Source organism: Taudactylus pleione, unplaced genomic scaffold, assembly GCF_031769625.1.
Source record: "Taudactylus pleione unplaced genomic scaffold, aTauple2 ptg000086l, whole genome shotgun sequence".
In the NCBI taxonomy this organism is placed as follows: Eukaryota; Metazoa; Chordata; class Amphibia; order Anura; family Myobatrachidae; genus Taudactylus; species Taudactylus pleione.
This window is the reverse complement of record NW_028284488.1, coordinates 7,729,243-7,755,943: the sequence shown is the minus strand read 5'-3', so window position 1 is coordinate 7,755,943 and position 26,701 is coordinate 7,729,243. Positions and strand designations below refer to the sequence as shown.

Below are 26,701 nucleotides of genomic sequence, written 5' to 3'. Positions count from 1 at the left end.
TTCAGACTATTCCTGTAGTGTTTTACAACAACTACAACATAAGGGCTGATAAGTCTCAATGGTTAAAATTCTCCACACTTTTTAGATTCCCTTGGGAGGGTGGACAAGGACTCCCAGACCTGGTTAAATATTATGATACACTCATATGTCACAACTGATGGTCTAGTTTTCACCCTACCCTTTGCCAGGTGGCTTCAAATTGAAACTGATATCACTAGTGTAGTTTCAGTAGCCTCTCCTAAGGCTTCTCCTAAGCCTTTCTCCTCCGGTGTTAGCACGACCCATTTATTGCTTTTTGCAGATCTACATAGTTGTATTCTGTTAGCAAACACAATTTGACCACCGCAACCTCCCTCTTCTCTTCTGTCTGGGATAACCCTGATTTACAACTCAAAATTTGTACCCATTATTGGAGGAAATTCCAGAGGCCTGAGATTTGTCTGACTTCCTGGATTGAAAGCAGTGGAGACCTATGGACTCCCTTTCAGATAAATATGATCTGCCCAGTGCTAGTTTAATTGAATATTTACAATTACGCTCCTTTTTATGTACTATACCTAGATCACTGGTGTTTCAGGGCTTAAACCCGTTCCAGAAAATCTGTTACTATACAGACAGGGCATGATTTCTGTTTTATATTCATTACTTTAGCTGGGTACACACCTAACATATATCTGCAGATAATGGTTGTTCATTCACACTAAACAACCGTCATGTGGCAGCGGGTCCCGCTGCCTGAGGGGCTTGCTGCGCCCCCTTCCCTGCGGCCTCTGCAGTAAGTGTACATGTGGTCATCTGACCGCCCGTACACACAGCACGATGCCTCCAATGTATCTTCAGATATATTTGGCATCGGCTGTGCAGCACAGCTGACATATGTCTGTGAACGACACAGTTCACAGACCTATCGCTGGTACATACTGGCCGAGGCACACAAGATATATTGGCTGATCAATTGATCTGCGAGTGTGTACCCAGCATTAGATCTGCCGATGCAGACCTCTCTCAAGGCATAAGCTTAACTGGGGGAGAGATCTACGGTCCCCGACAGACGAGGACAGGATTTACGATGGGATCTATAGCATCTAGCTCTACTCTGATTAAGGAAATGTCATATAAAATCTATATTGGATTGTACCGAGTGCCTACGAAACTATCCAAGATGTTCCCTGCTTCCTCTTCTTTATGCTGGAGTGGATGTGAACACGGGGGACTTTATCTACAGTATATTTGGTCGAGGTATCCAGTGATCTTGAAATTTTGGAGGAATGTCCATAACCATATTGGGCAGATCTTGGATGTTAACTTTCCTCTCTCCTCTTGGAGTGCCCTATTATGCCTTCCTATTTCTATCCTGGGGTCTATGACTACTAAGCTTATTTCATGTATTCTTAATGCTGCAAAATTCAGGAAGAACCTTACCTCGCCTCCCCCCAGCTTGTGAAGAGCGAAAGTTGGTTGATTTGCCTCCATGGAGCAAATTACTTATCTTCAGGGTAAGGTAAATAAATATAACTCCCTTATGGGATCCCTAGTTTGAGTTTAACTCTCCCTCTTCTCTTATACTATAACAACTATTTGTTATTCACTAGTCTAACTTCTGCCATTATACTGCAGTTGGTGCTAAAATGCATGTTCTAAATGTATCTAATAATATTTCAGGTCTGTCCTCTGGTTCCTTTCTTGGTTCCGATTTTTCCCTGACTGGTGCCCTGTTCTCTTCCTGCCCCTCCCTTATACCCCCATTTACTCCCTCCCTCCCTCCTTCTACATTTTACCTTTGAATAAAAAATGTAAATGACATGCTGTTGATGTATTGTTTATCTTTGTGTTCTTTAGATCTCCTGTTGTGTTGATGTCATTCTGATGAATATTTATTTTCTGTTTGTACTTGTCATTTCAAAATATATATTTTTTAAACAATAGGGTCCCCCTCAGTTATAACTAATAGTTATAACGGAGTCTGTAATCTAATTTGTTTGTTATGACTTTTTGGGTGCTGGCAGGTTCCCTTTTAAATAGTATATAACAAATAAGGATATGTTTTTATGAAACATATTAATATTTGTCTTTGTTGATAACCATTAGCACTTCCCTAGCAGCAATGACTTGAACCAAATATTTCCAGTGTCCATTGAACAAATATGGACATAGCCTTTACTGCCTTGATGTGTAGTGCTCTGGGCCCGATTAAGACACGCTCGCTAGATGTGTTTGCACGTAGCCAAAGTAGGCAAATCCCACGATCACATAGCAAGGCATTAGCACGCCCACTATGTCTTGGCGTGCGATCGCGGTATGTAATTAGACGCCCACCAGCCTGTCTTAAGACGCCCACTTTCCCTTAGTGATAAAAGTCATCTCCAGGAAGTGTGTGCAACAATCTGTAACATCGGATTCAATACGCAGCACTTGTGGCTGACCATACCCTACCGCAAGCACAGCGAGTGCTTCAAGTGTGTAATTCAGCCATGTGACGTGTATTATGACGCTGCATCTTAATTATGCACGCCTCTGAAACGGCCATAAGACGCTCAGACATGCCTGCGTTCGCACCACCACTCCCCCGTTTCCATCAACCAACCCGTCACCACCCACAAACGGCTCGTCCTGTTACTCATTTTAGCGAGATGTCTTTGTGCAGGGTGCGAATGCTTCCAGATCGCATGGACTAGTTCGCACACTGCATCTTATGCGCAAATTGCAAACATCGGCAGGCTACGTGCGAACGCAGCCTAGCAAGTGGGTCTGAATCGGACCCTCAGCCCTTTGAGCCTTCACATGTGACGCCCAGCTCCTTCCTGCTTTGTTATATTTCTTATAGCTTGCAACACTTAATTAAAATGCCTTTAGCTTATTACAGATAGATCTTTCTCTGATTAAATTATGTGATTATATAATGTGCGGCCCTTTTTTTTTTTTCTTAATTTACTCTTCGCAAAATGTATTTTAAGTGTTGCTCCTTCTACAGCAATTCTGCTGTTTTAAGATGAGGACTTTGACTTAGTCATTTAAAAAAATAAAATTTATCTGACTTTATTTGTACATCTCAATATTTTCCTTCCTCCAATCATGTTTGCAAAACAAAGAAATCCCCCTTCACATCATCTGTCCCTAGACCACATTTACAGTATTTTCTGTATCATCCAGATGGTCTTTGCTCTTTCCGTGTAAACTAAAATCTGAATTTTTATTAGTGCTGTTAGCCACAAGCACTGATATTAGCCTGCAGATCCTTAGCCATTACCCTCTGATTTCCATGATCCCCAGCGTCTTTGCTTTTGGAGATTTGTGTTGTAATCTACACATTGTTGCATTTTTTAGGTTCTCTGTCAAACTAAATGTTGAATGGGATCTGGCGGTAGTCATTTTCTGAAGTTCTTTGAAATGTATCTTTTCTTTGTAATGGTGTAATGGAGCGCAATTTAATTGTACAAACCTGTATTGGAAAAGCTGTCTCTGGCGCTTACAAAAAAATTATTTCTGTATTTTATTTATTTAGAAAAAAATAGTAAGAAGCAGGTTTTTTTTTTTTTAATATAAAGTAAGGCCATTCAAATTTGCACATAGCATTCATCTCAATTGAAACACCTGATTTGGATTATCTCCTTATTTAATAGTTGATTAACCTGGAGGTCCGCGCAATATTTCCAACAAAGACCTATCAGACAAGGTCACATGGGCATTTTAACACTGCATGAGTAGCCCTGATAGGAGAAAACCACTTCCCATTTCTTCCATTCTTTGATGAGTGAGTGTATCTTCAGGTGTTTTAAAAATTGTGAATGTCCTGAAATTGACACACACACCACTATACCTATTACTAACATTTATTTATATAGCACCAGTATATTCCCGCAGTGTTTTATTGTTGGGAACAAACACACTAAGAAAATATGACTGGGTATTTGCAGACAAAGAGGAAAGAGGGCCCTTAGACAGTACTGTCTGCACATGAAAGCCTTTGTAATTCCAAGAATAGGCCTCTTGGATTGCATAATTAATGTAAAAGCCAGGTACCCATTTTTTTGATAGTGTAGATGAGGAAGAGATGTCAATACACAGTGAAATCTGTATTCTGAAATTATTTAGCAATGGCACTAGGTTTTACATATTCAGTAATTGAATGTAAAATATTAATTTGCTTCCTTATTCTGGGGGTGTGGTGGGGTCTCTAAACACTTATTAGCAGCTACCTCTAGATCTGTCATGTAAGGAAGTAACCGGGCAGCAATGAAAAATTGATTAGGTATGTCTTGGATGTGAGCAGAAGAGGAGCACAAGTCAAGAAGAAAGTTGGCTCTTAATCCGTTTTCCATCACCTCTTAATTGTGCCTGATCCCCAATGGGTGCAATTAAAAGTATTAAACCTTAATTACTTGTCAGAGTCAGTGGTTTGATTTGACATCTATCTGCTCAGTTCCCATCATTCTATCCCTTGTGGGTGAACTTTTTTCGTCTTTAATAACATTGCAAATGAATGCCCTGTTAATAATATGTATATGTTCATTTTTTCAATGTCATTTACTTTTTCAACACTGCTGTGAAAAGAAACATCTGGAACAGATATTGTCCACAAAGCATACTGAGGCTGTTTGATTAAGCATGTTAGACTTGTCCTTAGCTTGGGGTAGTATTCAGTCAGAAGAAGGGAATTCTGCTTTTAGCAGAGGACACACACTAATCAAAATACCCATTTTTGTTTCATGTTCATTGCTACATAAACTACATTATTTAATCTTCACAGATATATTTTTCTTGATTTTTTGCGTTTTTTTTTTTTTTAAATAACTACAATATTACTTTTTTTCTGTATACTTTAAATGGAGCTATATCATCCAGAGCAACTAATCTTTAAAATGTAACTGGCCCCACCAAAAATTTTGTAATATTGTAGCAGAGGGTTAATTGTACGTTCTTTCCTTTTTAGTAGTTCTGCCCCACATCCCTTGTCAATGACTAACAATTAATACTGCTACTATGGTGCTTATTATTGTTAAGTTCTGTGAATTCTTGTTGATTTGCACAAAAAATCAAAACATTTTTGAAAAAGCGATGTGCCTTTGAGAGCTCAGCAAATATCGCCAAGAGTTAGGATCCCTAGCAAAAATTGTAGGTGCCCAAAATGGCCGGAGCAGTATGAACTGTATTCTGAGTGGAGGGGAACATGTGAAGCAGTTGGTAGAGGGGTGAAAGAGACACCATGACAGGAGAGGTAAATAAGATTTGAAAATACAATAAGAATAGATTGAAGGTGAGAGAGGCAAGTGAGAGCAAGGCCAGATAGGAGGTTACAGTAGTCAAGAAGGAAAATTCCAAAGGAAAGGAGAGTTTTGGTAGTGTCTACGACAAGGAAGGTTTCTAGAGATATTACAAAAGTAGACGTTGCATTATTGTGAGATAAACCTACAACTATTGCGGGTGTACATAAAGAGCCTGATGAAAGAACATTTCTTAGTAATTAGTTTAGTGTTTGGTAGTATACTGGATTTTGGTTTACCGAGTTTTGGATACTGGTCTATAGGGTCCCTAGTTTACACCTATAATGTATTTTTCAGAAACTATTTAGTGAGAATGCAATTTTTTGTTATAACATTTTGGTGTCTTTCAAAGAATAACAAATAAGTCTTGCTGGTTTATTAATCACTGACAATAGCTTTTTTCTTTGTCATTCTTAACCTCTGATACTGTAATTTTGGTTTTCTTTTTCTTTTCACTCTTTGAAAAAAAACACACAATCTGTCACATATTATAGAATGCATAGGCACTCCTTGTATCATTAAAGAGCTGCTGGGGAAAAAAAAAAAGATGACAAATTAAAGAAGTTGTCTGAGCTGTGCTGTATGTTGCCGTGGATGGCTACAGAGACTGGAACCGGCCATGGACAAAGAGCACAAAATAGAGTAATGAAAGAATAACAATTATCAAGTACAACCTAAACAAAAAAAGTCCCACAAACATCCCAAATACATGCAAGCGATGCCTTGATGCAACTGTTTAAAATATTTTTAAGATCATATTTATACGTATGTTGAGGGTATTAAAACACAAGCGCCTGATAGGGTAGTATTTTTGTAACTCAATGTGAGGTAAAATATAGTAACAAGTGCTTGCATACCAATAATAAAAATAAGATGAGCTTATCTGTTTTAAATGAATGTTTTCAAGTCAGGAACTGCAATGGTCCTTAGTTCCGTCTGTTGTTGGAACCTGAATTATACTCCCAGTGTGTATAGGAGACAAGAAGAACATCAATAGTGTAATACTGTATGTTCTGTACAGAAACAACCATATATAATTTTAGCCTCTGTACCAGAAACTTCTAGAAATAATCTGCACTTTTTCATCTTGATCCGACAAGGTAAGGCTGAGCAACAACAAAAATAAAATGTATTGACATAGTCAATGTAAGAGATAGGTGTAGCACCATGCACGTGGCCAGTAAGGGGTGGGGGGAGGTGCTTTGGGCCAGTGGTCACTTGAATAGGATAAGCTACATAGCAGCCTGTACACAGGGCACACAGTGACATGGGTGTGAGTGGTGAGTGAAGGCACTGTTGCCACCAGTCTATATAGCGTTGCTGGTCACATGAGCCACTCCCGCAACAGGGCCCCTATGCAAAGCAATACATCTAGAACACCTCAAATAGAAAAAATGTTGGCAGAATGAGTTTCATTGTTGGCGAAGCCACGGGCAACACCTACTGTGTACTTTTAATCATTAATACAAATGTCCTAACCATTTCGCTGTATACGTGAATGCTAAATCATGATGCTCCCTGTTTATGTCTCTATTTTTTTCAGCTTGGTTTGTAGCACGTGTTTAATGCTAGGGGCATTGTGCCCTAGAAGAGAAAAATACAGATTAGGAAAGCATTATTGTAACTGTTTGAAGATTAGGTTTAAAATAACTAAAGAATGGTTCTTTTGGGGAATTTACTAAATTGGAAGTAGTGATGGTCTGACTAAGGGCAACCGCATTTTACTTATTAAATTGGCAGCAGCTGCTAAAAAGGTTATTTTATCACAATGGATCTCAACTGATCCACTTCCCGTAAATTTATTCTATACCAAATTTTCTTTTTTATTTTATATGGATTGGACAGAAGTTTCTTTACATAAAGAAAAACAGACGGAAATCTTTTTTGAAACATGGCTCCCCTATATTCATACAGTTTCGGATATATTAAAAGAAGCATTAAGACGGTGCTTTGGTTCAAAAGAATGGTATCAATTGGCAGTTATGGGTTCAGGAATACCTTTCTAAATGATGCGGTTGGCCTTATGACCAAATTTCCAAGTTTCATATATGGGACTCATATATTTGTTTACACCCCCCCCCCCCCCCCCTTTCTGTTGTATATCTCACTGATATTTATTTGTTTGTATGTTGTTGGATATTTTATATCAAATATTTGTATCTGACATTGTATTTTGTTCTCTTTGTCAATCTGTCAATAAAAATAGTTTGAAAAAAAAAGAAAAGGAAAGCATTATTGTAGTTGCAGAAAAATACTGTTTCTATGTTTACAGTAATTGAAAGCGTATTGTTAATCAAACTCATTTTCAATCAATGAAAACCCCCTTCTAATGTTTTAAAGGCACCATTGTCGTTTTATGTGGGATGACCTGTCTGCCAGTAACTTTAACCCTCTTGATCAGATAGAAATGAGGTTGATTTTCCTATACCTTTGCAGCCTTTGAATTTGGAGGATATGTTGACCTCAGCATAATGGTAATTATATCTCTCAATCTCTACATTCACTAACAAGATCACCAGTATGCATTTAATGCTAGTGCTTTAAGACACTGGATAGCAATGAAATAGATTTGAAGTGGTTAGCACATTTTATAGGAGATCCCTAGTCTAATGAAATCATAACATACCTGTTTACAGTAGAGACTTCCTCTGTATTATTTTGTTATAGTTTGAACATGTGGTGTTCTTTTACCTGTTTTGTGGATTTTTTTTTTCTTTTACAGAGGTATTTTTTAATCAGGTTCAGCATGATTTTGACATAGTGACTTTTGCGAAATTGGTTTTTATTAAAGCCTGCAGGATGCTCTCTCGCTGGCAACGACTTTGATTAAGCACTGTATTAGGGTCATCTCCTAGAATAACAGCAATTCCAAATCCCTGGCTGTGTTTGAGAAGAAATGTGATTAAAGTCTTGGCTGTTTTCCTGAAACGACTACTGTCTGCTGAGGGTTTAGTTACCGTTTCAGTTTCTGGCATTCCAGTATCTACCCCATTTTCCTTTTCCCATGATGAAATTGTCATATGTTTATCTTTCCCTGGTGAGGGGAATTTTGAATTCCTGACTATGGGTCTGATGCACAGGTGGACACAATATCGATGTTGGACGCAGTGGAGACAATTTTTTTTTTTGCCACTGCGCATGTGCCAAAGCCGCACTGCGCACTCAATGTGATGGACTAGCGACGGAGGTCACAGAGGGGATTTATTCACACAGTGACAGGTAGTCAGCATTTGGTCCCATCAGTCCCAGTGCTATCTGTAGGAAAATTAGATTATTAGCTCTATTGGTTCATTTTTTTTTTTTTTCTTTTTTGGTGTTCGGTAATAAATTTCTCATGTCTGTTTTAAAACCTCATTCATTTCAGTAAATGAAACATTGTGACCTAAAACTTATTGTATGTAAAAGCTCTATTTTTTTTTTCGGTTTAGCTTGGACCGTTATATGAAGTGCTCCAAAATCCAATATTCTGGGACCCCCCAAAAAGGCATTTTACAGTAGAATGCAATACATTCCTGATTATAATTGGTCCCCAAATGCAGCTTCTGGAAATTCATTTGGGCTCCAAACCAACATCTCTTTTCCAAATCTGCATAAAAATATATCTATCTATAGAAATATAGCTATCCTATGTATAAATAATCGCTGAAATAATAATAAAAATATTTAAGCCGCCTGTAGCTGTACAGAAACCCTTAAAGGGCCCATACAAGCACAGGTCGCCACTTGAACAAAGTGCCCAACTTCTGGATCCTATGGGACACAGTGCTGTTGTATGAGTCTGCACACAATCAAATATTGATTGGAATTGATTTTGGCTCGTATACACTATAATTTCAGGAAGCAGTAATGTTGCTTTGCAGTTTTCCTGTGCCATTACACACTTCTGGGATTCCCTTTCACACATGGTCAGACTCTTCACCATCCTTCAAATGCAGACCATCATGTTTACTGAAGCCTTCCCTAAACCCACTTGATACTGCTCACACTATCGCTACTATCTCAATCCCCCTTCTGAGCCACACTCCTCTGGTCTCATCTCTGCACTTTTCCCACTACATTGTAAGCTCTTTCCCTAGTAGTGCACGCCTAACCCTTTATTATTACGTCTGCAATTATTTTGTGTTCTGTGTGTGTCCCTGCTTTACGTATACTCTGTTTTCCACATTATTTGTTGCTGGTAAGAATTATGGTGCTTTACAAAATAATTATTGTAATATTTTTATTTATAAAGCTCTAACGTTCCGCAGGACTGTACAGATCCTCATACACCTTTGATCCCGGCATGCCAGATAGCCCCGATTGGCGCGCCACGGTCTTTGTATCTTAGCCGCGGCAAGCAAACTTTTTCAAATTTGTGTCTTTGGCGTCTGCAAGAAGTGACAAATCAACATTGATGGCGTACACTGACCAGTTGGGATTGTGGAACTTATACATTTGTGTGCGACAAAGTCACAAATCTGTGTGTAAAAAGTTTCAATATGTGTGGCCACAGCCATTCCTTCCACCACGTTCCGTTATTTTGAATCTGTTACTGTGTACATAGGTTGTTCCAATTTTAGTGACAAAAGTGTCAACCCAGAGTCTCTGGTATTCTGAAGGCGGCTTACGATGCGATTGAGCCCAGTACTGGTGAAAAGGTAAGCTACGCTACCCGTATTGCAGTGTCTTATGGCGTAAAGACGGTAGGTGCATGAGGACACATCAGTACATTAAGGAGATTGTTTATCGACTTAAGCAAATTATATACAATAAAATGAAACAGAAAGATGGTGCTGCCCAAATGATCTTGTAATCTAAACTGAAGGGAAAATACATAAGGTAGTGGTATGACACTTGTTTTTGCTGGTGATTGCAAATGGTTATTGTAAAACAGCAGTAATAAAGTATCCATTCACCACTAACATTCCTGTTCAGCTACTGGTAGTGGTGTACGGTTTGAGCGATGAGAGATGGAAGGTAATATAACTATACTGTATATCATCAGCAGAACTTACCAGTACTTTATGCTTGTTTTATCAAAGGCAACTTTTCTAAATTGTCAATCCGTACAAAATGTATGGGCTGCAGTTTACAAACCAGTGCTTTGTGTGTATTATTTTAAGATTTCTGCTTTTACTATATTTTATTTGGTGACAATATTTTTTTATTTTTGATGTTCTGGTGTGCATATTAATAGTCCAAAATTAATCTCTAGGACTAGGTTGAGGTTTGTGCCTTAATTTTCATAAAGGATAACCACATTTGCAACTGAAATGTAATTTTTATATAAAATTCAATAAGGTTTATACATTATAGAAAGTGAATTACCTATTCTGTGGCATACCACCCAATCCAGCAAATACCACAATATCTGCTATGGCTTTGAGGGGATCGGTATGAATGACCGCTGGACTGGAGCCCGGCAGTTCAAATCCTGACGCCGGCAACCCGAACAGCGCAGATCCAAACAGAGGTAATTAAACCACCTAACCCTCCCCTCTCCCCCTAACTAGAACAGTATAATGATAATAATAGAATATATATTCTACAACTCGGGAATTTGCAGGTATGTAGTGGGGTATAGACACCTGTGAAGGATATATTACTAATTTGAAATTGTAACTATTGACCTTGATGCACCTTCCAGTACAGGTTCATTCTCATGGTGGTTTACATGGGAGCAGCAAGACCCTCACATGAGAACCCCTCCCTGTTCAATGTCCTGTCTGACTGACCTGTGGCTTCAGCGCAGTACAGAAGTCAAACACCAACTGTCAACCCATGTGCTGCCAAACATACTGGCAGTTGGTGTGGCTCCCCTATTTGAAGGGAATGTGTTACTACAGAGGTGAGGGAGGTGGATGTGTTGATAAACAGATGAGGGAGGGGAATGTGTTACTACAAAGGTGAGGGAGAGAAATTACAAATGTGTTACTACGAGCGAGGGGAAAGTGTGACTTTAGAAGTGTGCGAGGATAATGTGTTACTACAGAGGTAAGGGAGTATAATGTGTTAGTACACAGGTGAGGGAGGGTAATGTCTTACTATTGCAGTGATGCATTACTGTAGAGGTGAAGGATTAATGTGTTACCGGAGTGGTGAGATGGAAATGGTAATTTCTTCTTCAGGGTCCATAGGGTACACAGAATCTACCTTGGGGTATATAGTTGGAGATATCCATTGCACTAAACAGCTACAGCTTTAAAGCTCCCAGCATGCACTGGTCCTCCTCCCTGTATACCCCGCTTCCAGCCACAGGCATTCAATTTTTTTTTTGGTGCTCAAGTATCCAGATGCATCTGTTTAACAGCGGGACTGCCTAGGCAGTCCCAGGCTTTTTCTTTTATGATTTACCTTAATTTTTTTAACTTCTGAGTCGAGCAGTACTAAGCGCAGTAGAGGACACAAATACTGCGACTCCATCTACCTCCGCCGATACCGAAACGCCAGTCCCGCTATATGCCGTTGGGATTTCAGCGAGGCTTAGCTAGCGCTGTTGCTGGGGTCCGGACTGTGATCGGATTCACGGAGATGGCAGGTAAGCGATTCCTCGTAAGGGGAATCGTGCGTGACGAAGTCCAGGGGTCCTGTGTAGGATACGCACCAGAGGCGGCTGCGGGTGAAGGCCTCATGTAATGTGTACTCACTAAGGCGGCTGGGACCATGTCGTCTGTCGATGGGGATGGCTAGTAGACGCACTAGAGTGCACTAGTTAGCGTCTACTACTGTGGGGCCAGCATACCCATGCCATCAAAATCGTAGCGTAGGGGAGATAGGCGCTCCCCCGGCCGCTCCTCCCCCGACCCAGGCGCAACTTCCGGTTACGGATTCCCGCCTCTGGGTTGCTACTTCTGACCACCTCGTGTGTGAGACGCTCGCAGTTCACAGTTGTGCGTATTGCTGCAGGTTAGTTGTCTCAGAAGTCTGGTCTGTCTCCCTGTATACCTCTCCTCTGGGTCTGGTATATAGCGCTCTATATCCTGCCAATACCCCGGCGGGGATGGTCAGTTGATTCAGAGTCAATTTGCAATAGCAATGTTTGTATTTATGCATTGTATGTGACTTTCATGCTAGCTGGTGTATATACACTGTCTTTTGTTTTCAAAACTGTCAGTTATATCTATCACTGTGTTTCTCCTCATCCCTCTGAAAAGGTGTGTGGGGTTTTTCATATGTGAAGTGGGTCACATTGCATTTATACTGTGCACCTTATACCGATCACACATTTGACATGTCTGAGGGTAAAGGTGAGAAGGGTGAGCCTCCGGTGCTCAAGTCATGTAAATCCTGTTTGGCAGGCCTGTCTGAACAGGATTTTGTGCAAGATGGATTGTGTAGTGCCTGTTGTAAACAGCCACCTTTCCTATCTGGTACACCTGCAACTACACAGGAGCCATCTTGGGTGGCGTCTTGGTCGCAGGTTTTGTCGCATATGGTGGATAAGATCGCATCGTCACGTGCTCCTACCACGATATTGCCTCCTACTGTGGGATACCCACAGCAGTTGCATCCTTCTATGTACATGTCCCCTATGAATCCCTGTTGGTTTGATTCTTCTGCTCACTCTAGTCATAGTATGCTGCCGTCTATAGCCCCTCAGCAGGTGGTGCAGGCGGATAGACCAGTGGCGGTAAAGAGGCAGGCATTACCTCAGGATTCTGCTCCACCCTCCTTATCAAACTCTGATACTCAGTTCTGGGTCTTACTCAGTGAAAGAAGACCATCAATCCTCTGTGGATATCCACTCTCTGGCGAGAGCGGTTAGATCTGTCCTCAGTGTAGAGGAAGAGGAGGTGCCGCCGAAAGCTAAGACTCTGGTCTTTAGGCGTCAAAAGGTGGCTAGAGATTATTTTCCTCAGTCTGGGCAACTGACGAATCTCATATCTGAAGCATGGTGTACTCCAAACAAGCATTTCCATACTACAAGGAATTTAACCTCTCTATATCCACTTGCTCAGGGTGAATGTAGCAAATGGGAAGTTCCTCCATCAGTAGATGCTCATGTAACTGGATTGATCAAGAGCTCTACGTTACCCATTCCTGTGGCATCCTTTTTGAAGGAGGCTACAGATTAGAAAACTTGATAACTATTTAAAATCAGTGTTTTCATTATCTGGAGCTATTACCAGGCCAGCTATGGCTGTAGCCTGGGTAGCCAAGGCTATGGAAGAATGGACGAAATCTCTGGAGGATAGCATGCCTAATGCTACTAGAGAACAGTTGCCTTCCCTCTGTCAGATGCGAGAAGTAGCTATGTACTGTATATGGGGGAAGCGGTCATTGACGCAGGTATCTTAGCTTCTAGTGTATCGGCAGCTTCAGTTGCAGCTCGAAGACCCTTTGGCTAAAAGCCTAGAAGGCGGATACAGGTTCCAAGAAAGCCCTGGAATCTTTGCCTTTTGTGGGGAAAGTACTGTTCCGACCAGAGTTGGATGACAATGTCTTCTCTGGTGACATCTAAATCTGCAGGGTTGTCATCTACGACTACCCATAAGTATAGGCAGTTGTCAGCTCGGTCCTTTCACCCACAGGGTAGGGCAAAGGGACAGTTTTTCTCTAGACAGTATAATTCCCACAGGAGACGGCAGACCAAGAAGTCCTGGTCAGCCAAGCGTACTGCTTCCAAGCCGGACGGTAAACCCACTGCCTGATGGGGCAGGCCTCTCCCTGGGGGATCTCGGTTGGAGGCCGACTCCTACAATTTTCTCAGGCCTGGCATCAGACTACAACAGATGCCTGGGTTCGAGAGGTGGTCTCTCAGGGTTATGCCATCATGTTCCTGAGGCATCCCTCTCATAGGTTTGTTGGTACAACCCTACCTTTAGACCTGGTGAGGTCTTCGACCTTCCGGGAGTCTATTGGGGCCCTCCTGAGGTCGGGAGTCATAATCCCCATTTCTGTGATGCAACAGGGAAGGGGTTATTAAAATTTTGTTTTTGGTTCAGAAGCCAAATGGGTCACATCGCCCTACCCTGAAAATGAAGTCTCTCACAGATTCATCCATTTGCCCAAGTTCTGTATGGAAACCTTATGGTCAATTATGCTGGCAATGGAGCCTGGAGATTTCATGGTCTCCCTGGACATACAGGATGCATATCTGCATGTTCCGATTGCACGATCCCACTAGAAGGTTTCTAAGATTGGCGGTAGATCAGCAGCATTACCAATTTCAGGCTCTACCCTTCAGCCTGGCTACAGCTCCTCGGGTATTTTCCAAAATAATGGCAGTGATGACGGCTTATCTCAGACCACAAGGGGTCAGGATACTGCCATATTTGGACGACCTCCTGATATTAGCACAATCATAGGAGTTGTTACAATGTCATCTGCAGGTGACCATTGTCTGCTTACAAGAGCACGGCTGGGTAATAAATTGGAAAAAGCCCTCTCTTTTTACAACTCAGCAGATAGTGCTCTTGGGGGTGCTCCTGGACTCTCTGGGCCAGAGGATTCTCCTACCAGAGGACAAGATTGTGGCACTACAGTTTCGTGTGCGTAGTCTGCTCTGCAAGCAAAGTGTGTCAGTTCACCTGGCAATGCAGGTGCTGGGCTCCATGGTATCCACATTCGATATGGTAGCGTATGCCCGGTTCCACTCCAGGTCCCTGCAGCAATGGATTCTGGATGCAATGGATGGTCAGTATAAATCTCGGATAAAGTCTCAGATAATACGCATCTCGCCAGAGGTTCGGCTCTCCCTCGTTTGGTGGCGGGAGACGACTCATTTAGACAAGGGTCGTCCGTTATGGGTCCCAGATTGAGCACTCCTCACCACGGATGCTAGTCTGCGAGGGTGGGGAGCGGTGACAGGATGTCACACCTTTCAGGGAAGGTGGACGAACCAGGGAAGTCACCTACCGATAAATATATTGGAGCTTCATGCAGTGCACAGAGCTCTCGGTGTGGCGCAGGACCTTCTTCATGGCAGGCCTGTCCAGATTCAGTCCGACAACGCGACCACAGTGGCCTACATCAACCATCATGGAGACACACCTAGTCCGGCAGCCATGAGGGAAGTGGCAAACATTCTGCTGTGGGCAGAATGCCATCTTCCAGCAATTTCGCCAATATACATCCCAGGAGTTCTCAACTGGGAAGCGGACTTCCTCAGGACATACACGCCGGAGAATGGGCTCTTCATCCGGACAGGTGGGAACTACCAGACGTAGACCTCATGGCATCACGCCACAACCACAAGGTCCCCAGGTACGGATCCAGAATGAGGGACCCCTCAGCCGCCTTCGTGGATGCTCTGACAGTGAGGTGGAACTTCAGGTTGGTATACCCGTTTCCTCCAATATCCCTCCTCCCAAGAGTTCTCAGAAAGTTCAAGCAGGAAGGCAGCAGCATAATACTAATAGCTCCTGTCTGGCCCTGGAGACATTGGTTCACCGATCTGACATATCTATCTTCCACATCCACTGTCTCTACGACCGGATTTGCTAGTGCAGGGTCCCTGCCTATATCCGGATTTACCTTGGCTGGCTTTGACGGCGTGGCTATTGAGGCTTTCGTCTTAAAGGCCAAAGGTTTCTCTGCTTCTGTGATCCAGACGATGATGAGGGCAAGGAAACCTGCTTCAGCACGCATCTATCTCAGGATTTGGCATTCATATTTTCATTGGTGTTCCCAAACAAAATATGACCCTAAGGTATTCAAGGTTTCAAGAGTACTTGCTTTTCTGCAGGCTGGGTTAGACTTAGATCTGCGCCTGGCTTCCTTGAGGGTTCAGGTTTCTGCTTTGTCAGTTTTGTTCCAGCGCAGAATTGCACCCCTGGCAGATGTAAGAACATTTTTGTAGGGGGTTCTACGACTGCAACCTCCATTTGTCCCTTCGGTGGCACCATGGGATTTATCCTTGGTTCTTATCTTAGGGTGATGTAAGCTCCCCCCTTTGAACCCTTGGATAAGGTGGACTTGAGATGGTTGACAGTGAAGACACTTTTTCTCCTCGCTATCTCCTCAGCTCGTAGAGTTTCTGACTTGGCAACACTGTTATGTCGCTCTCCATATTTGATTTTTCATCAAAATAGAGCTGTCCTTCGTACTAAGGCGGGTTACCTTCCGCAGGTAGTATCCCGTTTCCACATGTATGAGAAAATTGTAGTCCTGGCTTTTCACTCATCAAACCTGTCTACAGGTGAAGCTTCCCTGGATGTGGTTCGAGCCCTTCATATCTGTGTGGATCATACCAGCTCCATCAGCAAATCAGATTCGCTCTTTGTGTTATATGGGTTTCACAAACTAGGATGGCCAGCTAACAAACAGACTTTGGCTTGCTGGCTGGGTACGACTATTGCTCAAGTCTATATAAAGGCTGATCTCCCTGTTCCTAACAAGGTGACAGCACATTCTACTCGGTCTGTCAGACTGTCGTGGGCGATTTGACATGGCGCCTCGACTGAACAGCGGTGCAAGGCAGCCACTTGGTCTTCCGTCCATACCTTTATCAAATTCTATGCATTTGATACTTTTGCCTCCCAAGATGCTTCCTTTGGGTGGCGGATTCTCCTCTCTGCTCAGGAGCATTCCCACCCTTAAGGGAACTGCTTTAGGACGTCCCCAAGGTAGATTCTGTGGACCCTATGGACCCTGAAGAATAAAATCAGAGTTATGGTATAACATACCTTAGATAACTTTTTTCTTCGAGGTCCATAGGGTCCACAGAGCACCCATTCTGACTCACCTGGCCTCATTTGGGATTTGTTCTATTGCTTTTTTGTATCACTGATTCCCTCTTCGGATTTTGAGTGTTTCTTGGGTACATTGTACTTCCTTCTCCACGGTCCATCTCTTGCCGTTAGGCTTGTTTACAAACTGAATGCCTGTGGCTGGAGGCGGGGTATATAGGGAGGAGGACCAGTACATGCTGGGAGCTACTGAACACCTCTGGAGGAAATCTGTCTTCAGTGCAGACTTTTAAAATTCATCCTGTCATGTTAGAATTCTGTCATTTGTAGAATTTTGCCTTTTTTCTTGCTAATCAAACCTATTTCACTTCTATAATATCCACCTAGTCTTCTAACCCCTAACATCTTTGCCACCTCGCTTCTCTGCCCAACTGCACCACAGACCATACATTTTTCACCTTCAAAGTCCAAATGAACAGTCAGCATTATCGCCTTATGCCAAATGCCCCACACCCTGCCCACCTCCTGATATTTCCCTATCCCCCCTCTCTGTTCACTGCTCATACCCGAGGATGAAGTCTCTGCACTCGTCTTTAAATCTCTCATTACAACCTGCTCCCTCTCATATATTCCCTCCCAACTTCTCCACTCCCTCTCCTACACACCTACACATAAATCAATTCGTAATCCTGGGATTTCAGGATTACCGGGCTCCAGTCTCTGGATCTCTGGATTAATCTCGGAATTTGGATTAGGAGATAAACCAGCAATAAAAGCACTATATATTTTTTCTATATCCATGTCTTCTCTGCAATCCATATTCCCCTCCTTTCCTCTCTATCCATCTCCTCACTTCTTTCCTCTCTATCCATCTCCTCACTTCTTTCCTCTCTGCTATCTATCTCCCCACTCCTTTCCTGTCTGCCATCCATCTTCCCCTACTGTCCCCTCTGCCATTCATCTTCCCACTCCTGTCCTTTCTACTATCCATCTTCCCCTCCTGTCCTCAATGCTACCCTTCCTCCCTATGTGGCACCTGATATCCTTTTTCCCCCCACCCCCTCTCATTTCACTTAACCTTATTTAATACTGGCGCTAAGAAGGGACTTCTGTCACTGGCAGGAGCATTGTCTGGTCCTCTCCCAGGCCCAGTTGCAGTAGAAGAGCTGGCATCCTGTAATGCGCCTACTCTCAGTCACTAATTGGATGGGAGCACTCTGTGCAGTGATGTCACTCCGCTGCTTGCTCCCAGCCTTTTAGTGAATGATAGCAACTGCATTATGGGACTTCATCTATTCTACGAGCAGCTAGTAGAGCCCGAGATGACTGGATAATGCTACTGGAACTGATAAAGTATCATCCCACTGCCTCTCGGCCCAATCCACAGTGCAGTTTGAATGCCATAATCCCCGGGTAAGTTTGGGACTCAAAAAACCCACACAGCATGTCTGCTTGTCTCTCACCACTGGTTACTTTTCACTGACACATAGCAAGCCTCCTTTAGACAACCACTCATGTCACTAATCCTAACCAGATATCTCCAACATCTCTCTAACTATATCTCTCCTCTTTTTTTGCCTCCAAACTACAACCACCTATTTCACAATTTCTCTTTCCACCCCCTTCTTGACTGTGCAATTGTGAGGAAGGAAAATGATCAGCTCCATTTTGGACATGTTGAGCTTTAGGTAGCACTGGGACATCCATGTTGAGTGTTAGGAGCCGCGGTGACCAGTGCAGCGATTCACTACCACCTCAGGACCCGCTAGCTGCTAGGAGATCTGAACGCCAGCATCAGTAGCCGCTTTGCATGCTGGTCTTAGTCATTGCTAGGAGACTGGGACACTAGTGTATGTCATTAGAGGCTGCACAGGAATTCTGCAGCTGGTGTTTAATTACAGGGATTCTCACTAGTTTCTCTCCTATGTGCAGCAGCACACTTGTAACTCATTTCACTTGCAAGGGGTTGGTTTTAATGTTTCGTCATTGGTGTATGTGTTAAAAGGCAGCCAGGCTTTCACCTCTGTCAGTTATAGCTTCCTGCCTTGGTGTATCTGAGTGACTGGCGAATACTCTGTACTGCTGTTATCCTAAATCTCTGTGTGCTTCCCAGTTTGATCCATCCTCCTGCCCCCTGCATCACCTGTTAAGTATCACCTTACTTAGTATTGGAAAAGTGTAATTTGTTTGCAGTTGCTTTTTATCAAACTACATGTTACAGCTCCTGCTCTTAATGTAAAAAACACATATTATTATACAGTGTTATTTCACTCACATGTTGTTCTACTAAACCTTTACTATCCTGAGTTTAAGACCTGGCGGCATTTCAGTACTAGTGAAAACATCTCTCTCTATGGGAAAAGGGTGGTTGTTCTAGGCAGAAGACCTCTATAGCAGGGGTCTTCAAACTTGGCCCTCCAGATGCTGTGGAACTATACATCCCAGCATGCACTGCACATAGTTTTAGCATGCTGTTACATCAAAAAAGTGGCAGTGCATGCTGGAATGTGTAGTTCCACAGCAGCTGGAGGGCCAAGTTTGAAGACCCCTGCTCTATAGTGTGGTTCTATAGTGTGGTTCTAGAAGGTTTATGCAATTGACTCAGGTGTATCATAACATTGAGTTGGCAGATATAAAATAAGAATATCCATTTTATATACAGAACAAAACAAGTCTTGCATAGACCCCTCAAACATTGAATGTGGTGCTCCCAGTGTAATGATGACATGGAGGAGCAGTCACCAGTTTTAAGGGGTGTGGTATGTTAGGTCGACATTTATCATGTCGACATGCAGCAGGTTAACAGTGACCATGTCGATATAGCGTCCATTGTGGCCCAACGGTCACTTACCTGGACCTAATGGCTGCAGAGGCTCCAACACAGCCTCTGGGTCACAGCTGTCATGTGATCATCACTCCTGGCGTAGACCTCAGATGGAGTGGCAGTTTAGGTGATCATTTTACCCTGAAGCCCAACTCCAATCCCTGCCCCTAGTGCCTAACCATAATTCCCCGCCACATTCTAACCTTAACTTGTACCCGCCGCATAACTCTCCTGGCGGCGCCTAAGCACAGCCATCGACATTCGGAGTGTGTCTACATTCCACATGGTTCACATTGTGAACATGTTGACATTATGAGTGTGTCGGCATGTTGAACCATGTCAATATTGTGGTTCGAAATTATGAATGTCGACAATGTAACGATCGACCATGTGACTGGATCCCGTTTCAAGAATAAGAAGTTGATGGCTGTTTGTTTTTTCTTCATGTCACTGGCCAGTGTGCTGTGTGCGTTAGGTATTTTTGAATCATTGGTACCCTAGACATAGATTTGCCTAATGGTAGCACTTTGGTGATTTACAATGGACAGAAAAGATTCTGCACACAAAATAATGTAAAAATTACAATTTTACCAGTAATTGTTTATCAGGTTGGATTGTAACAGTAATATTAGTTCATGCAATGAATATGGCCTTAAAAAAGATTGTGCTGTGATAAGTTACCCCACAAGTCAGTTAAGTTTTTCAAATGAGGAAAGTATTTAAATAGAATGACTGTACTCCACTGTTTTTCTCGGGTCGGGTACGGGATGCCGGTACTCGGGATCCCGACGGGACACCTGTCGGTAGGTATCCTAACCCTTCTTCCTCGCACCCTGAACCTAACCTCCATCCCTAGTGCCTAACCCTAACCCTCCGCCTAGTGCCTAACTCTAACCCCTAACCCTCCCTGTCCCCCCACTACTTACCTTCGGGATTTCGGCGCCGGGATTCTAAGTGCCGACATCCCATGTGCCAGGATTGTGACTACATCCCAGTTTTCTCTACTTCCACATTAGTTACAATAGCACAAAGAGCAATAATATGTGTATATGGTCATAAAGTTGAAACTTGGAGAAAGTCAGTTCTTAAATGACAATACAAGGTAAAATGAGGTTAGCAAATGCTGTTCTGTCCTATCTTGTATTGTTTGATCTGTTGCCTCCGCACATCTAAAGCAGACAGACTAGTTTTAAAATGGGCACCACACAGTTGTTCTCAGAAGCGATGTACTGTGACACTAAAGAGGGCCGTGCTTCATTTCTTTGATCCTGAACTGTAATCAAAGCATCAGCCATTATCAGCCGTATATTGCTTAGAGATGAAGAGTTTCTTCATGGAAGGTCATAACACCGACCATGGTTACATGTTCTGTGCCAGCATCAAAGTAAAGCGACTTTGATACTTCTGTGATAAACTTTCACATGCTCAACAAGTTATCACATAGACACATTTAATTAAAACATTTGTGTATGCCTCTGTATTTTGTTTGTGATTTATGGAAAATTTGCAAGCTTTCTGCAGAGTTCATTATTACCTATGAAAGCCTCATACAGTAAGTGACTGTAGAAGAGCATCACAAAGGGTAATAGCCTGCAAAATAATATTTGAAAAACTCTGCTTTATGTTATGTTAACATGAGAGAACATATAGCCAACATTCTGCAATATCACAGGTAAACCTTCTTCCAACTCTGATCTATTCTGGAATGTCCATTTAACATAGGGAGACATGATTGCTGTTTAAGTGTCTGTTAATACGCAGTTACTTGCAGAATGAATAGTTTGTGACTTGGATATGTAAAATAGTGCCTGGTCATATCAGCTTTTATGTATGTTGCAGTTACCACTGCTGCCTCATGTTGCATCATGCCATTGCAATAACCAGGAGGGGGCACAATGCCGGAGCTTTGCCTACCCAACCAGGTGTCCAGGAAATCTCCCAATAGTCCGGGAGACTCCATGCATTCTGATAGGGGAGGCAACTATGCTACACTGACATACATAACGTAGCATAAATATTTATATGAACGTATTCCTTTAAACACACAGATAACTGATACACCACAAACACTTGCTTGGCATTTAGTGCAGTCATACAGAAATTATATTTTATTATTGATATGTTCACATCTGCTAATGGCTATTTTTCCTTTGAGAGTACAACACTTTGCATATCATTTTCTGATGTTGTGGAGGAGAACGTGTATATATTTGTTATTCCATAACATGCGTTTTAATTTGTGACCTGTACAAATTTGCATCAAATTAAACAACATCTCTCCCTTTCATTTTTCAACCTACTAATAAAATTGAGTGTGCTCGGGCCTGCCACAGTTGGTCTTTTTTTTTATTTTTTTTATTTTTTATATGTATGATGCTATTTGGCATGATTTATATCCAGTCCTAAATTTGGAACATGGTATTAAATGTGTAGTTCGAAATTGCACTTTACTTTTTTTTAGCTATCTGATCAACATTAGAAAATACTTAAAATAATAAAGCTATTAAGCATGAAAATGAATGAGCTGATGTATAATGCAATAAAAACATGTTCTTAGTTTAAATTTGCTCTTTACACAACACTTCAAATATGTAGCTTTCCAAAATATTAATTTTCCTTGATGCAGGAATTGAAATTGAGAATTGCCTTCACCTTGGGAGCAAAGTACAGATTTTGTTTGAGCATTCCACTCCTCATTTGCATTTAAATGATCCAGTTGGAATGTGCGCAAATTCTGAAGATACCTAATAACTGTGTGAGCTACCGCAGCAGTAATTACTTAGGGGCAATGGATTCCAGCCGTCAAGCAGTCAATATACTAATATTTGGTCTGAAATAATTTTTCGGTTTGTAGTAGATCATCAATTTTGTAAATTGCGCCTCATAACTTATCTCCTCTTGCTTCACTTGGGATTAGATAGTGTGTGATTTGGCAGTGTGCGTCTTAGTGAAAGTTAGCAGAGCCATAGTGAAACCATTGTAAGACCAGAAACACAGAGCATAGGAAGGTGAGGTATTACTTTACATTGTTGGTAAGTATTAAGCTTAAATAAATATTTCCTCTTATTGAAGCAAGTTATAGAGGGTGATTAATTTAGATGCGAATTGCCTAGAGTGTTTTTTTCACACGTGAAATTTATGGGAGTGCAACAAGATCTGCGATGCTGATCATGGCTGAATTTTTAACTCAATTTTTTTAAGTCCTTTCTAACAGCAGAATATTCAGCATTTTGTCTTTGTTGAGCCTTTTCATATCCATCTATTGTACAAGTTATTTTGTCTAACATTATAAAATATTGTCTTCGTTAAGAATTTTGTCTTTACGGATTCCTTAGGGTTTTCTACTTGGGATTGTACAGGTTAATCATTTGCACACTAATTAAACTACAGATGTGTCCTCATAAACTATAGCCACAGATGCGCCAAACACCCCTTCTCAGCGCGCCAGGTCCCACGCGATTCGGCTTGTCTTAGTCACAATGCAGGGCAACAAAACCGCTTCAAGAGACTGTACTGATTAATTTGATATGCAACACTTGCATGTCTGTGTGCGACTGAGAGTAGTATCCAATTAGCCCTGAACATTGTTCGTGCTCTAATTGATCCCCGCGATTGTCAAAAGAAAAGGGGATTTTTTGCCGATTATCCCCGTTTTTCGACGATGTTTTTTTTTTCACCCTATCCTATTATTTCGAACAAAATAATATGATATATCTCACGAAAACACATAGGGTCCGCGATAAGCTCACAGACCTACTGCATGTGTTTTCGCCTTTTTTAAGGTGAAAAATGGCACTTATCGTGGATTATTTTCCGGGACACATCAGGTCCCGAAAAAAAGCCCCGATAAGTGCCGGCATCTGGCTGACTTTGGGGCTAATTGGATAGCCCCGGGGAATCCATTAGCGCCCGAACAATCTGTATAAAGGTGGGTACACATTAGACGATATGTCGCCCGATCCAGCGGATCAGGCCACCATATTGTCCACATGGCCAAAGGTGTACCCACTATGGACGACAACTCGTGCTCCTGCAGGTCGTCCATCGCGGTCACTCCATCGGCCTGCTTGTAGGGCCTATGGAACGACCCAACGGCCAACTCCAGGCAGGTGATTGGAGTTGGTACTCGACATATTGGGCGGTCGGGCATCGGATTGTGTAATCTGTACCGGCCACCCGATGTGTCTGCCCGTCAGGGCGTCGCATATCTGGGTACACACATCTGTAAGCGTGAACCCAGCTTTAGAAATGATACGAGTCAGCGACCCAGGGCTTTTGTTAACGCCAAGTTCCATTGTACAATTTCAGATTCAGTTGCACAAAGACATACAAGTGTCACATATAAAATTAAATCAGTGCAGTCTCGTGAAGCAGTTTTGTCACATCGCATTGTATGTATATGTGTGTGTATCTCGGTAGCAGATCGGCGGGTGCACACCCATTATATCTGTGAACAACGACAGCCTTCCAGTACAGCTGATTTCGATTATATCATAGTGCAGATAGATCGATGTATGTATGGGCAACCTGCCAACCGCCTGTACACTGGCTGCAGGGACATTGCAAATTTAAATACCTGCCCACTTGAGATGTCTGGCCAGACATACTGAGCGCATGATTGGCAAGTGTGTATACCTTACTAAACTGTCTATGTACTAACAGCCTGTCTATGTAGTACCAACCAATCATATCCTGTTTCTTTACTGGCTGTGTTTGAAAAATTACAGGAGCTGATTGATTGGTACTTTATCTCCATCCACTTTCTCTCTCCAAGACTTAGTACATAGACCCAGTGCCGTCACAAAGGGTTTGCGGGCCGCACCTGGGTGTCGCCCACAGAGGGGTGACACCAAAGTGCCGATTCCTCCTCCGTGACCGGAGCCGAGTGCTGCCCTGTAGCATTACGTGCAGCACTCTGCTCCTTACACAGTGAGGGAGCCGGCACTGCACACAGAGTGGTCCCTGGTAGGTATCTCCGGGACCCCTAGATTGACTGACTAAAATTAGATTGACTAAAATGGGGGTTCGGGCTGCAAAGCCATGCCCCTGCCCTCGAGGCCACATTCCCTGCCCATGAGACCACCCCTTTTTTGCCGGCATGCACGGCAACCCTCCCCGCACCGGGTGTCACCATGGGGGGGATGCCACTGTATAGACCCCTAAGTTGGATAATTGTGTACCCAGCTTTAGATGCACATTCAAGTGAAAAAGATGCTACGCTGCTCGGCGCAGCTCACTTGTGCCAGGCGTCTCATGGCTATGTGTATGAAGGCACTTCTGTAGATGGAAAAATTCAGTTTTTGTTTTGTTTTCTTTTTTTTCTTTTGTTTAAAAGTTGTAATGCAGATCTTTCAACTGAGCATTTAATGGCAAGTATATACTCTCTTATAAAATTATAGTTTTACTTACCAAATAAGAATATTAATACTATAATATAAAAGGTTGAACCCTGCAATCATTTGTTGGATGGTTATAAAAAAAAACCTGAAATTTGACATGCAGAGTCCCACAATGTTTACATGTGATTGATAATGTACTAAGAGCAGATTTCATAATGCTTTAATCCCTAATCCCAAGAATGGCGTATTTGAAGACAAGCCAATGCAAGTGTATTTTGTTTTAAATTGAGTGTGTTTATTTTAATTAGTTTTCAAAGAACAGAGTTGAACATTTTAAACCAGAAATAAAAAAGAAAATGAAAAACAAAAAAGAGTATTATAGTACAGCTGCTTATTGGTAGATAAAAGGCATCATCACTGTACACATAATGAGTCAATGCAAGTGTATTTAAGAAATTAAGTAAAATAATAAAAATAAGTTTTTGATAATGTGAAAGTTCGAATTCACACTAAAGCCTGAATGCACAGTAGCAGGATAGGGTGGGAGATGGAGAAACAGATCAGGGTCTGGCTGGCCTCCTTAAAGCAAAGCAATTCTGTCCAATGCAATCCACTCTAGGAGCTACCTTTGGGCATATGCCACCGTGGTTACCAGTCTCTGCTAGCTGAATGCAGTGCCTACTTATGACTAATATGCAGAGTAGAGTGGATTTCATAGCCATTAGTGCCACTTGTTATTGCAGTGATAACCAATCCTAGTAAGGTCATAAAATGTATGTTATGGAGTACTATATATTCTGGCATGTTGGAGGACATTCTGCATTATCAGTTCTAGGGGTCTACTTACTAAGCTGTGTTAGGAGATGATGTGAACGGTGATAAGGTGCCAGCCAATCAGCTCCTAACTGCCATTTTTCAAACACAGCCTGTGATATGGCAGTTAGGAGCTGATTGGCTGGCACCTTATCACCGTTCACATTATCTCCTAACACAGCTTAGTAAGTAGGCACCCTAGTTTTATTTGGCTTAAAGAAATAGCTTTGTTTTCTTTATTATGGGGACATGACCTGTAGGAGAACATTTTAATGGAATAAGATATTTTTCGTATACCACTCCACAGTTGCTACTGCTGGACTATGGCACACCGACTACTGCATTGCTAGAACATGAGTGTTTCCACAGATGTGACACCTGCCATTCTGTAAATGTTTGTCTCCCTTTTTGTTCAATTCTTAAAATCCAAAAACTCTTCTGATCGGTTTCACTAGACTGCACATACTCAGAGGCCTGGACAGCACAGCGCTGCAGATGTAAATCAGAATTCATTCAGCTGCTATGCATTTTGAAAAACGTGTTGGACTGTGGAGTGACAAACTCTTTGTTTTTTACAATACATAGGTAGTCATGATGATAATTTAATCGGTGGAGGAGCAAGGTTTGTCTGCAAACCAGGAGCAAGGAACATCACCATTATATTCCACCCTTTGCTAAGGTAAGCTGACCACCTGTACATTTTTGCATATGAATGACTTGTTAGCTGCTTGTATGCTGTAAGAGGCCGCAATCATTTTAGAAGGGAATAGCTAAACCTTTGAGCTGAAGTAGGAGCCGCACTTCCAATGTAGCTTGATGGCTTATAACATAGTTTTAGCTTCTAGTGTCATGCTG

At 42.2% G+C, this 26,701-nt stretch overlaps 1 protein-coding gene across 2 annotated transcripts in view; it reads left to right on the top strand.

Moving 5' to 3' along the window:
• Nucleotides 1–26,701, top strand: part of EXOC4 (exocyst complex component 4) — a 453,886-nt gene that overhangs the window by 153,823 nt on the left and 273,362 nt on the right. For both annotated transcript variants that reach the window (XM_088468694.1, XM_088468695.1), the window contains exon 10: nucleotides 26,432–26,525. In XM_088468694.1, coding sequence (XP_088324820.1) covers nucleotides 26,432–26,525 — 94 coding nt within the window. The remainder of the gene's footprint in view (nucleotides 1–26,431; nucleotides 26,526–26,701) is intronic.